A 14418-nucleotide genomic window follows, 5' to 3' on the forward strand; every position below is an offset into this window, starting at 1 on the left:
CAGATGTATCGCTTTTGTTGCCATACAAACAAATACACAAATGAATCCTTTATACGTTTTTTGATCTCTTCCCTTTGAGCAGCGAATCTGGAACGGTCCGGCGTAGTCGATTCCAGTATTTTGAAACGAGTAATCAGCCGTTTCTCGATAAACTGGTAAACTTCCCATCAGTTGACTGGACATCTCTTGCTTGTATCGTATGCAAATTAAAATTGTTACTCTTTATTTATTTAAAAAAATAAATTTTATTTTTTATTATTTAACTTTTATTCGGTGATAAACTTTTTCACTTATACTATTACGAGACACTTTGTTGGTAGCTTATCTTTAGCTTCAAGCTGTTGACGATCTCGTCCCGATTCAGACTGATCTTCAAATTCTAAGTCCTAATCCAATCAACCTCGGCCAGAAGCTTTTCTTTTGGAAAATTACCAAACTTTCGATAAAAGCTTTATGCTGAAATTATTTCACTGCATTGTGAAATTCAATTATGCTGGTCGAAACAGTTTTTGATTTATGCGCAATAAGTTGGCCGTGGTTTGGTCTCCAAGCGGAAGCTGTGTTTACGTTAAGTTTGGGTTGCTTATATTAGCGGGTAGCTGAGTGCTGGCAAAGGCAATCACAAAAACAAAGACAAAGGAAATGCCGACGAGATTGAAAATTGAAATTTGTTTATAAACTGTGGAAGGGATCTATGTTCATGGGTTGGATAACTTGCATACAATACATTCCCTTAAATATTTCTTTAAGGAATTTTGTATGCCAAATATCTAGAACTCCCTCTGAATATAAGTTCTCATAATGTTAATTCCGCCATGCAGAGTTTCTTTATGAGCATCCTTTGCAATTAACCAAGTCAAATGTGACTTATCCAGTATAATTGGATGTTTTACATTATAGGGTATCATTGCGTTTTGCAATCGTCCACCAACTCGAAGTACGCCATAACTATCCAAAAACGGATTTAGCTCTTTGGGTCTAATGGTCTTTTGTTTTTGAGTAGTCTGACTTCGTGTCCAAAATCCAGCTGTTGTTGTATCTTTACCACGGCAATCTTTGCTAGCTTTAATTCCTCCACCGTAAGATGTGACGGCTGCTGCGATTTTCCTCTCAGCTTTGTTATGAAGCGTAATACATACGCCACTACTCTAAGAAGTTTGCCGATCGATGAATACTTCGATAAAAGATGATTTTGAAGATAATCGGATTTTATCAATGCGGATACCACAACAATTTCCGATTCCATTTGAATGGGCCAGTGTTGTGCATCTATAGCTAGCCCATTCGGCCCTCACCACCAAATTTCACAGATTTTAAGAGCTTGCGGTGATATCCCTCTTGAAGCCACGTCTGCTGGATTGTCTTCCGATTTAACGTAATTCCATTTGACATTGGGAATTAGTTTCTTGATTTCTTCTACTCTAGTTCTGACGAACTTATCCTTGCTGCGCTTGTTCTGTATCCAAGCAACAGTAATTTGCGAATCACTCCATGCATGCGTTGTGATCTTGTTGCTCCATATAGCCAGCACCTTCGCTAATAACTTTATTTTTTAATTTTAATAAATGCGCAGCACATAATTCCAACTTTGGAATTGTTTTCCTGTTTTTTATAGGATTTACTTAGCCTTTTGCTGCTAGCAAAGTAACTCTGCCGCCTACTTTTGTATATACAGCCGCTGCATATGCTTTCTCTGATGCATCGCGGAGTCCATGTAGCTCTTCTAAACATGATAGACCTTTAGCATATTCCATCCACCAGTTAGCTAAGTTGGATTCCAATTCAACGTCCCAAGTCATCGGTAACTTCCACAGTTCCTGAATGAAACATTTGCCTTGAATCGTTACAGGTGCCAACCATCCTAGTGGGTCGAATATTCTGAACAGCTGTGATAACACTAACCGCTTTGTTATGCGTGTTAGCATTGGGTTTTCTGCCGAAAACGTAAACGTATCCTTCTTCGTATCCCATTGAAGTTTCATTCTCCTCAATGCAGATTTTCTCCGTAGCACCGTCGTTCTGAATGTCGGCTAAAATACGTTCGTCATTTGCAACCCATTTTCGCAGATGAATGCCGGCCTTCACCATCACTTGTCTCAATTTCCTTTGAAGTTTATAGCACTCGTTGACTGTGTCTGCTCCAGTTATGAAGTCATCCATATAAAAGTCGTCTCTAATTGTTTATGCTAAGACGCTATCCTCTTGGCAAAAGCGATCTGCCAACTCTCGTAGACATCGGACTGCTAAGAAAGGTGCTGCCGATGTGCCATAAGTTACGGTTGTTAGCTTAAACTCACTGATCGGCAATTTTGGATCATCTCTCCATAGGATATATTGGTATTCTTGGTCTTTCTCAGCAACCTTTATTTGGCGACACATTTTTTCAATGTCAGCTACCATAACATATTGCCACTTGCGCCATTTAATTAGAATATCGAATATATCCTTTTGAATCTTAGGACCAGCTATAATAACGTCATTTAGGCTTAGTCCATTTGTCGCCTTTGCGGATGCGTCAAAAACTACTCGTAGCTTCGTAGTTAAGCTTCCAGGCCTGATGATTGCTTGATGGGGTAAATAGTATTTACCTTTGCCCGTTGTCTTTACAGATTCCATATGTCCCATCTTAAGGTATTCTTTCATGAATTCGTTGTATGCAGCCCAGTTCTTTGGGTTTCTTTGAAACTTATTTTCCATTTCCATAAGCCTTGCCATTGCCTGTTCGCAAGAGTCTCCCAGCTTTGCCTCTTTGTGGAATGGAATTGAAACCACAAATCTGCCTTCCTCGTTGGTGACAGTTGTTTCTTTGAATTTTCTTTCGCATTCTGCATTGTCTGTAATCGTATCCTCGGCTTCATCTTCCAATTTCCAAAAGCGTCCCAGGTCCTTTAGATTTATTGTTGTAGTGGCACTTATTATTTTTTGCTTTGCAGCTCGAGTTATATTTCCGGACACAATCCATCCAAATCTGGTTTTTATTTTCTCCATTATACTCAGGGGAATTAGATCCACACCTATCACCATGTCAATTCAGCTTGGCTCGTTGAATTGTGGATCTGCTAGCCTGTAGCCCTTCCACTCTTTGTTGATATCAATATCAAACTTTTTGCTGGGAAGGTTCTATGGAGTGTTGGTGCTTTCGTTGATGTTTTAAAGCTGCTGGGAATTTTTGGTTTGATCGTCAGGTGGACGCTATTTTTGGATAATTGACTCCTTATTCTGGGAATCCTTAATATTTGTGCTGCTTCCTCTGAAATCAGCGTCTTCTGGGATCCACCGTCAATAAGCACCCCCAACTCGTTGTAACCTCCAGCTTTGTTTTTCACTAAAACAACAGCTGTAGCCAATAGTGTGTCTTGGCCTTGCTTGAGGCTATTCCTGTTGATACTGCGTTTTGTGTCTTCGTGAAGAAGGCTGTTGTGTCCTTTGGAGCATCGATTGCATGTAATTTCCTTTCTGCAGTCGGTAGCATTATGCTTTCCAAAGCATCTAAAGCACATGCTGTTCTTTTGAACGAATTCTTTTCTTTTTTTGATTGATTGTGCTCTGAATATGAGACACTTTATCATATCGTGGCCATCCTTAGAGCAAAAGGCACACGATCTAGCTTGCACTTTTCTTGTAGCAAGCTGAGCGGTATTTTTCGTAATGGCATTTACTGAGTTGTTTTGTTGCTCAATAAACTCCAGTACGTCTTGCAAGGACTGTATAGCTCTTGCCTTTTTTACGTGCTGTTCATAGAGCTGTAAGGCTTCTGGCGAAAATTTCCGCAGTAGAATTTCTGCTAAAATTACGTCAGCAGAGCTTTCTATTTTTCCTTTTTCCTTTATGATGAATATGCTCTCAGTCGCAGTATCCAAAAACTTCCTTAAGTTTTTCTCATCATGGGGCAGCACTGCAGTTCCATTAATATGTTGAAGTGTTGGGAGAATATTTTTCTGCTATTCTCATAGCGTTTGCAGATAAGCTCCCACGCTGCTGTATAGCTAGCCGCTGATCCCGTTATCAAATGGCTAACCACCATTTGAGCTTCTCCTTTTAAGCAGGCTCTTAAATATGCCAGCTTCCTTGTGTTGCTGAGATCCTTCCTGTTGTCTATTAGCTCAGAGAACAGCTCGTTAAATGTTGGCCATTCCTTCGCATTTCCATTGAACGTTGGAAGGTCCACTTTTGGGAGTTCTGGCACGTCGTAGTTGGAACTTTTGAACTGTTCCAACTTCATTTGAAGTACCATCTCTAGTGCGGCAACTTCAGATTGCAGAATGTCTGCCTCATCTTGATCAAAGGCAGTTCTGTCATACTTGTTTTCAAGCAGTTTCAGTGTGTCCGTCACGTTGGACCAATGACTTTTCATAATTGCCAGCTGCTTGACTAGTTCAATCTCACTAGAACTATCTAGGGCTCATTTGTGGCCTCACCCTGTCCGCTCTTCTATCCACCAGTTGAACCAGATTATCAACTGGACTGGAGCTCCGAGCTGATGCGGTATCAGATCATTTTGATCCGCTTGGTATATTTATTTCTTAAAGTGTTTCTACCTTTAATAGTGACTCCTTGTAGGCCTTGATAGCATCCATAGTTTTCATAAATATTTTATCATTAAAATATTGATGATCGCCAACTCCCAATTTTACCAGCGCATTGTTGTTAGTAGTAAATCGGACTACCAATACATCTATTGCTGATATAGATGCCTTTTCCTTGATGGCTTGCAGAATTTTGTTCTGCAGCTCTCCTTGTTCTTGCATCAATTTCACAGATCTTCCCGACAACATCTTGGGAAAACAATCACTGTGACTTTTTTGTGCTTTCTGCTTGTATTCTTTGGCGTTATCCGTTGGAGGATTTTTTGATTGGTCGCCCTAGTTGACCTAGCTGTGCCTCGACTCACAGCTGATTGATCAGCCAAGGAAAAGCAAGAACACAATGTTTCACCTTATAGTCCTAGTACTTTAAGGCTTGGTCTTTTATTCTGTGTTTCTTACCACTGGTGGGGGAAACAACAGAATCACTCGAATAACCTTGCTCTTTTTACTTTGAAGCGCTGGTTTTTTCTTCTGTGTTTCTTACCACTGGTGGGGGAAAACAACAGAATTTCTTGAAGGACCAAAATTTTCACACTTTAAACTTCTGCGTACACTTAATGAGTTTAATTCGGGTGTTTGAATCTAACTGACTCGCTGCTGCGAGTGCTTCGCCTTTTATTCGTTCTTACATAGGTTCTTATCATCTAATTATATAATGCAGCGCTTGTAAGACGACACAGTCTGCGTTGGTAAATGCAGCTGAGTTTTATTCTTAAATTTATGTCTGTGGCCTATGACCGCGCTAGTCACCTCCCGCGTGGTCATATCTCTTAACACTTCGGCATAAGGCCGCTGCAATCGTACTTGTCTGTAGTTGCCACTTATGCTGTCCAGTGACATGTTTATTGCGGCCCATAAATAGAACATATTTATAGTTTGCCGACTTATCATGTCTAAACACATATTTAGACAGTTAACAATGCATTAAGTGCACAAATGAAAGTAGTGCTTTCTCATTATAGTTTTATGTAAATAATGAATGTTATATATATTACACATAATTAATTATCAACATAAATATGTAAACGGTAGCTGATTCGAGCGGCGATTTTAACAAACGAATTAAAAAAACTTTAAAATTATAATAGTCACAGCATAAATTGTTATTTATTATTTTCTTTCAATATATTGCTACGAAATTTGCCAAAACTCCAAACATGTAAATTCGTTTCTTCGATCAGAATTTATTTCGGCCCGAAAATCGTCTTCTAGCACAAGTACGCACACATATACACGCTCTGGTCCATTGTTTTTACTCACACAAGCAGGCAAATTCTATTTTTAGATTTCTTACGCTCTCAGCATAAGCAAGCGGACAAAGAGCAATTTTGACCATAACCAAAAAAGTGGCTGCATAGTGCCAAACCAATGTATGGCCGCTACGCATCTTGTTATTCTAGTGTCTTTGATCGGGCCATGTCCGTCTGTCCGTATGAATATTTTAATTATTGGATATTTTTTCTAATTATATTAGTCGTTTAAATTTCTATCGATTTGCCAAAAAACTTTTTGCTTATTTTATTCCCCAACATCTATCGGATATCCTAGAAAAGTGAGCTGAGTAAAGGGTATCTGATAGTCGGGGATCTCGACTATAGAATTCTCTCATTTCTTTTTAAGTTTTGTGGTGGTTTATTCAATTTGTTTTGTTACTGTTTTAGTCACCAAATTTTGTTTTGTTAAGTGCGTGCGTATTTTATTTGTTCACTGTTTTGTTGACTTCGTGGTAAAACTTAATTTAATGATGTTTTTTCTTGCTTTTGCTTGGTAGAAGAAATCACAAATGCATTATGTTATATCCCGTATATTGTTTTTCTTCCCCATAAACATTTGGTGACCCCACGCGGTCGCAACTTTTATCGGAGTGTTAGTGCTTAATATCGCTTGAACTGGAGTATATAGATTTAGGCCACATGTCTCTTGTAAAAAAGGAACTATCGGTAGCACAATTATCTTTTGCTACCATTGCGTACATAAGTAGAAGAGCACAAGCACAAAGCTTCTGGTCGTGTTTGATGGCTCTGTCAAAACGACTTCTGGCAGCTCTCTAAACAACTTACTTCCTGCAGGCCCACCAACCAGAAACCGCCCAAAACTACCATGCCCACACTTTTGAAAAATGTTTTGGTTTTTCTTCGATTTATTGTTTGTCTTACCAATTTCTATCAGTTTACCAAAACCAGTTTGGTCACGCCCCTCCTTTTTATTCCCCAATATCTATCGATATCACAGAAAAAATTTTGAAACTTAACGGTCGTATTTTCACCAGCTGAGTAACGGATATCTGATAGTCCTAGAAATCGAAATCGACTATATCATACTCTCTTGTATTTTATTTTGTAGACAAGCTTTTGCTTAGGTAGTCTGCATCTTGGAATAAACCATAGCATAAGTGACTTATTGGCTGTCTTTCCAGTAAACAGGTATTTTGTCATATATTATAGATCGCTTTTCAAGTGTTTTTGGGGCTTTAATATTTTGAAATTTATAATAACAGTATAATATATATGAAAATTCCAAAATATTAAAAAATTCATTTACAAAAGCCAATATGGTGAGTTAAACGGTGTATAAGATCCGAGCAGAAATAAAAAATAAAACAAAAAAATAAACGTATTACACATTGTTACGAAAAATTTAGTCAGCTATAACCAAAGAGATCCAATCCCAATATCTATGACCTTTGCTGTTTTATTGCATCCTATAATAATCATTCCATAATGTCTTGCAGAGCTACGGCTGCCCCCAAAGTTGACTACGACACCAACACCTTACATGCAAACAACAGGAAAATCGCGGCGGAAGCACCCAGCAAGTCACAAGAAGGGCCTAAACGAAGTGTTACGATTTCAGGAAACGCATTTCGCAAATCAAATTCAACAGGAGAACGAAGAACATAACGAAGGGCTTGATTTGTTAAAGTTCACTAACAGTGAAAATTCTAATATCGCTTTAGAAAGTGGACACATCAACAGCATGATAAACAGAGAGGACGGTACGTTTCAATTTACATTGTTAAAAAAGAAAATAATGAAAATGTAGGAAATTCATGCAATTGGTCAACATTGGATAAATAAGATATAAATTTCAATTATTTGGAATATTTTTTTTTTTAATCGTGTTCGACACGAAGATCAACGATATAAGACCGTTTCCCCAACGATCCCTTTATTAGACCTTTTTTATAGCCGTCACTCGTAGAGTAAAAGGGTATACTAACAAAGAGAAGGAAGCGTTTCCGACCATAAAAAGTATGTAAATTAAACCGAATACGTTTGTATTATTAAATGGTTCTTTTATTAGAGCCAACTGCTCTGACTGCCAACTGGAGTTTCATGCCCTCAACGGTCACCCAGCACGCACATGCCCGCCTCGCATTACGCTGACCCTTGCACGCCGCTTTCGCTAAAGCGAAATGCGTTACTGGGCTGGCGCAGCGTCGTCGATGTTATTGTTGGCACATCCGGTCCTGGATGGCATTTCGGCGAGATTTGCCTGTACGAACGCCCTATTCTCAGGAGCTATAACAGCTATGCATTTTAGATTAAGCATGCATCTTCCAGAGGCATCGATTCAAGTTTGTTTTCAAGTGTTGTCACGCCCACTCTACCGCCTACAAACCATACAGATTTGCATCGCTCACACCTTTGCAAATGTTGTGTTATTTTTTTTTTTTAAATTTATATAAATCTTGTCAATTTTTATCGATCTGCCAAAAAACAATTTTGCCACGCACAACACTATGCCCACAAAGCGACCAAAACTGCCACGGCCACATTTTTGACCCTTTTTTGATAGTTTTTTATATATTTCTTAGTCTTGTAAATTTCTATAGACTTGCCAATAAACTTTTTGGAACGCGCACTCTGAGTATGATTAAAAACTAACTTAAGAATTCGGTCCCGGTTCAACTCCAGGCCTCTGGTCCGCAGCAGAACTGCTGGCAGAAGGCCAGGTCAGCAGTTCTGCATCAGGGCGATCCGTGCGGGCTCCGGGCAAATGCCCCTGGAGTACGCGATCAGCAGTTTGTTTAGTGCGCGTGCAGACAACCGGATATGGCCTGCAATTCAGCAGTTTCACTCCGTGAGAACTGCATGTGTTAACTTTTCCGCCTTTTAACAGGTCGCCGTCCCGGTGAACCACTTGCTCCACATCACTGTTAGCTCCTGGCTTTGTGTGGCTCCTGGTCTTTAGGTGGTGGTAGCTCAACCAAATGGTGGAGCACAATAGGAAGGCAGCAAGTATGGCGAAGGAATTGCTGAGGAGGGACCCCGAAGTGAGTTTCTCTCTAAGAGTCCTCAGACTTAGTTCGTGGAGAAGTGGAAGGCTTAACCTATTCTGATGAGTCGTGACGTTTACAACGGCGATGACCGATACAGCAGGTTTTTTATGTGAATTTCATAGCTGATTAATGTACCAAGTCCCATTGAGGGCTACCTTTTCGATGTATGTTACCAGGTAGGTACACGAAACTTTCTGGTCTTTCCCTCGGCTGTCGGTTATGGTCACGTTGGCATCATTCACAATGAGAGTGCCGTGATACACAATGGTCACCGAATCCAGGTGGCCGGGAAGTGTAGAACAGTGTGCAAAGGCCCTGGAGATTATCTGCTGAGCGCAAGTGCCATTCTGCAGTTCTTTGCAGAAAGTGGCGCCGACCGTCGTCTTGCAGTTCCCGATGTTGATGTTCCGGGATCTGCATTCCGCCACCAGATTTCCGTCGTCGAAGTTCAAGATCTTGTTGTTGTGCTGGACCGGGAAGATTGTAATTTTCTTACATTTAATCTTAGGGTTAGGGAATTTAATTAAAAAATGTAAAATTTCTGAGTTTTGGAATACGCTTATGCTAGATACTTCTAAAGAATAGAGCTAGAAGCTCTATTAGACTAATGTCAATAGGCTGTCTGTCTCTAAATTCGCCAATATCGGTTTCGTCTAAAATTGATGTCCTTACAATGTTTAGTTTTGCTAGGGTTAAGCCCATAAGAATATTTTCTAAATCTGTAATAACAATTCTATTTTTAGCTAAAATGATCTCTAGTAAGTGTGTTTCTTTATCTGTTTCAGTTTTGGAAATTTGATTCATTGCTGTTGCAAGTTCATTCAATCGTGTTTGGAATTTGATATTTAATTCTGTTTGGCTTTCTTCTGTTCTTATTAACTGCTCTTGATTGAATTTTATTTCTTCCCAATCGTTAAAGTCGGGGGTACCGGCAATGACCTTAAGTGCCGTTCCGATCAAATTTAAACTCCTATCAGTCCTATGGTGGAATCTTAGAGTGGCTACTAATTTGCGAATGTGTGTCAAGTCCGTCATAATTACTGGTGTCCGGTGGTCGTCTGTATATGTCCTTGTCATTGTCGCTGTCTGATCGGCGTAGTCCTCGTACGTTGTTATGTTTGTCGAGTGTTGCAAGTATCCGTACGATTCCCAGATGACTATTTCATTGTCCTCTATTGGGATGTAGTCTGCGTTCGTATAGTCGTTAAGCCGTACCGTCGCGTCTGTCTTAACAGCTATTAGTATAAAAATTAGAATGGGAAACTGTAACCTAAAAAGATATAATAAAAGATTGGAAACGGGGTCAGGACTCTTGCGAAGATGTTTATCGTAGATTGTCCTTGTGGACCACCCTCCCCTTTATTAGGACCGTTGTCCCAAGGTCTGCCTCTATGGTTTCTTCTGAGCATAATGGGGAAAGCTTGATTCCTAGTCGTTTGTTGGTTTTTAAGAAAATTTTTTCGCCAACCTGGTAGTCTTTATAATCCCTATTTTTGTTTACGGTATCAAAGGTTTTCTCTTGGGCCCGTTTAATTTTTCTGCTAATTCCTCTTTCAAATTCCGCGGGTTTTAAGTGTACGATTTCTATTGGTTTTTCATTCGTTACTGGGTGGATTGAGTTGTTGTACTTGTTAGTTGCTAAAAGAATTCATTCGGTAGTGTCGTTTAAATTGGTTTCTAGTTTCAGGCATCTGGCTATTTCTGCCAGAGTACTATGAAACCTCCCTACTTGACCGTTTGAGGTGCTGTGTAGAGGGGGGGCGTTGGAAATGGTAATATTGAAGTGATTTAGCAAAATTGTCTTAATGGTTTCGAAATTAAATGATTTTTCGTTATCGCAATAAATTCTTTTTATTTTTGGAAAAAAATTTACTATGTGTAATAGAGGAGATTTTATGTCCACGATGCAATGGCCTGCACCGTGGCAAACTTCGAGAATTTGTCAATGCACGTCAGAAAAAGGGTTCCAACCGTTGAAAAAATGTCAATGTGGAGGATTTCCCCCACAAAGGAAGGTATCGGTGTTTCCGCTACTGCTTTCTTGGATGGAAAAATTGCAGGAGTCCTCTGCATCCAGCTCGTCCTGTATTTCTATGGCGCTTGCCTGGGCAACGGAGTCATAATCTTCTTCGTCGGTGTTTTCTTCCGGCATGAAGTTGCATATAGAATGTGGCCGCGAAAATACTTCTGTCGTTACTTGACTCAGCTTCTTGAGCTAACGCCAATGCTGATGGCAAGTCCCGCGGTTGTGCCGGAAAAACGGCAATTTTTAATGATTTTTTTTAAGCCAGATATGAACGCATGTAAAGCGTCATCCCTGTGGTGCTCATTAAGGACGTCCGCTGCGGCTGCGTCGTGTGTCATTACTGTTTTGTTTGTAAGAAGCGTTATCTTCCGTTCTATCTCATCATAGTATTTGAGTAGGGGTAATTCTTCCTGCCTCGACAAACATAATTCTTGTTTTATTACGTCAGCCGGAGTTTTGTCCGCATACGTAAAGTCTAATCGCGCTATTATGGCGTGAAAATTAAATACCGTCTTACTTTATTTTTAAGGATTCCGACGGCCTGATAATGTCGGCTGCTACCTTCGAAAGGCGCAAATATTTTGTAGGCTGCAGTGGCGGCCTGTCTCCAGGAAAAGTAATTTTCATGTTTACCGTCACATTCTGGAACAGACTTGACCATATCAAGAGGCTCACTACACTTAATTTTTGGATTCAATTCGATTTCCTGTTATGTCCGGATACTCGGGTTTTTATCTTTAAGTAAGCTTAACTCCCCCATAATTGTGGTTAATTATGCTTCGAATAGTTCTTCCTGCCTTTGAAGTGCGCAGTTCTATTTTTTACTGGCACTTTTCCGTGTAAAAGTTCTAGGACTTCTTCGTCTCAGGAAATGTTCCCAGTATCCCTATACATGAGACAGTTTTTATGTAAAGGCTAGAGGTACGCATACATAAGATTAGTATAGCAACATAGTATATAAACATTAAGTGTATAAACATTAAGTCATGGTTCGCTTTCGGTTGGCATTCTCTCTGTTTAGCAACATCGGCTCTGTAGCAACAAGCATAGATGCAGATCGCTAACGGAGAGGGAGTCAGTCGAATGCTAAAGCTGGAAATGTAAAGTACAGAATAAACTGAAGAGGCTAAATCCTGCGTTTATGTTTTAATTGCATAAGAGGATACAACAATTTTGCAGGTGTTATAGAATTAAATCAAGAGTTTGTAGAATATTAATTATAAGTATTTGTTGTATTTCCTAGCGAGAGTTAAATATCAAATTAATTTGTGATTTGCTAAAATTTCAACTCCACAACTTGCTGGATATCATTTATTTGGAGTATTTTTTTTTTATTTTGCATTTTCTAGCACATGAGAATTTATTCTATTTATTAAGTTTTAAGCTCACAATTTGTTAAATATTTTTTACTTATTGGCGAACTTTTGGACAAAAAGCCTACTCACATGTTAATAAATTCATTTTATTGTCGAGGTGTTTTGCGGACGGCTTTCTTTCGCCACCAGTACTGCCGCTGTCGTCGCTGCCGATGTCGCTGCTGCCTATATATGTGGTTATTTAGATTTTTCCACTTTGTTGAAAGTTGGGACTTGTGTTTTTTCCTTTCGGGTGATTTTTTTGATTCGATCTATCTTTATTTTTGTGATTTTAATTTTTTCACTTTTTTTTCTTTTCACTTCGGGTGATTTTTTTTGTCCGCGAATTCCGTCTCGCATGAGTCCGATTTCTTCGGTTAAATTTGGCCGTGCAGCTTAGTGTTACAATAACTATTTAAACCGATGCAAGTTCCAGTTCGCACAGGATCCGAATCAGTTTTATAATTTCGTTAACACTAAGCGCAAAACAATGTCCTACCCTTCCTCCCTATTTTTAGCAAATATTATTATTATCAGATCAGGGCTTTTGCCGATCCACTTGCAAAGGTATTTCAAACATATGCAACATTACCTCATTCCACTAAGTTACCACTAAGGCGTGTGTTCACCCGGTTTACGCATCAGTAGATGAATTGCTCGAAGGCTGTGTTTTCACAGTCCTGCCGCTCTCGTTGTCCTGTACGGTGAGGTGTGCGCTGTTGGGCTAGGAATATCTACCGTACGCGGACTCACGGTAGCCAACGGCTGCGTCTTTTATGTAATCGTCAGGCGAAACGACACCGCGTTAGCCTCACGACTGCTTTGACTGATCGGGCCGGAACCACGCCTGCTCGGTTCTTACGAACTCTTTAGGCAAATGCCCGATGAATCCCAACACGCATCCTGTTCCTTGCTAGAATTGGAACCGAATGTTCAAATACTAACGGATGGTGTAGCAAGGCGTCTAAACCTGACCGTGCTTTGTCCTAATGGACCTCATCTGCCTATTTCTAAATCCGGTCACTTGCCTCGACACTAACGTCTCGACGTAGCGATCTTGCTTCTTGTTGGCTTTCGCGACTTAAGCTCCCTAGCTGCTTACGTTGCTTCGAGTCGTTTACATGCATTCTTATTATCCTCAACTTTGCTTCCAGCGCTCAGACTGCTTATATAGGCTTCCCTAAACCGATATTCCTCGATGTCTTCACTATCCAAATCCAAGGTCGACTGCTTGAAGGGGTGGAGGTCTTGCTCGCTGGCCCTAACACTAACTACACTAACTAACTACTACTATGAAAATAGACTAAGATTTTAGTGTGCATTCGACAAAACTTGAGTGCTAGTTATCGTAACTGGAAGAAATCGTACATACATTCAAAGAAAGTGCATTTAAAAAATTATAGGGTGCAGAATTAAGATCAAGGAAATGGATAAGAAGAAAAGAGAACAGCGGAAAATTTTTGGAGAGCCACAAATGCTGTTTTTTTTTTTTTTTTTGTACTTTGCTTTTTTTTATTTATTGAATCTTCTTGTATAAGAACTAACAATAAGTTTAAGAATCTTAACTATAACAAGTATTTTTGAACAGTTGTATTATTTTTCCAACTGTTCTATGATTAAACGGCCCTAATAATTTATTCGCTGGGTTGGTAGGTCCTTCCGCCAGAGACGGGAACGGCTGCTGAGCTGGATTAGACCTCGCGCTAGGTGGTTGGGGTGCGTTTAAAGCTTGCTATGGTATTTTTCCTTAAGTTCCGTGATTGCGCTGGTAACTGATGGGATATTTAAGTCTCTTTGGATGTATATATACGGCCGTATATATACAGTATACGGCCGCTAGTGTAAGGAGAGTGTTGTCATCCAGCTGAATGTTGATAGATGTGGCCTGAAGATGATTTTCCGCAAATTCTTTGTAAAAGTGGTGCTTCATACGGTTCCTTATGAGTATGGCGGTGCCACCGTGTGCTTTTCCGTCGGGATGATTTGTACCGTAGAAATGGTAGTCTCTTATTTGAAAATTGTATTTGCTTGTGAGATGAGTTTCCGAAAGAAGCATTTCGTCGATATGCTTCTCATGTAGGAATTGAGCTAGCTCAAGTTTTCGCTGTGAAACGCCCTTGGCGTTCCACGTAGCTATGCGTAAGGTAGCCCGTATTTATTTGATTGTTG

At 39.8% G+C, this 14418-nt stretch overlaps 1 protein-coding gene across 4 annotated transcripts in view; it reads left to right on the forward strand.

Moving 5' to 3' along the window:
• LOC27206899 (lachesin) overlaps positions 1-14418 on the forward strand; it is a 221245-nt gene that overhangs the window by 189120 nt on the left and 17707 nt on the right. For all 4 annotated transcript variants that reach the window (XM_039298586.2, XM_039298587.2, XM_039298588.2 and 1 more), the window contains one exon: positions 7318-7581. In XM_039298586.2, the coding sequence (XP_039154520.1) occupies positions 7318-7581 (264 nt within the window). The remainder of the gene's footprint in view (positions 1-7317; positions 7582-14418) is intronic.

The sequence above is a fragment of the Drosophila simulans genome, chromosome 2L (genome assembly GCF_016746395.2).
Source record: "Drosophila simulans strain w501 chromosome 2L, Prin_Dsim_3.1, whole genome shotgun sequence".
Lineage (NCBI taxonomy): Eukaryota > Metazoa > Arthropoda > Insecta > Diptera > Drosophilidae > Drosophila > Drosophila simulans.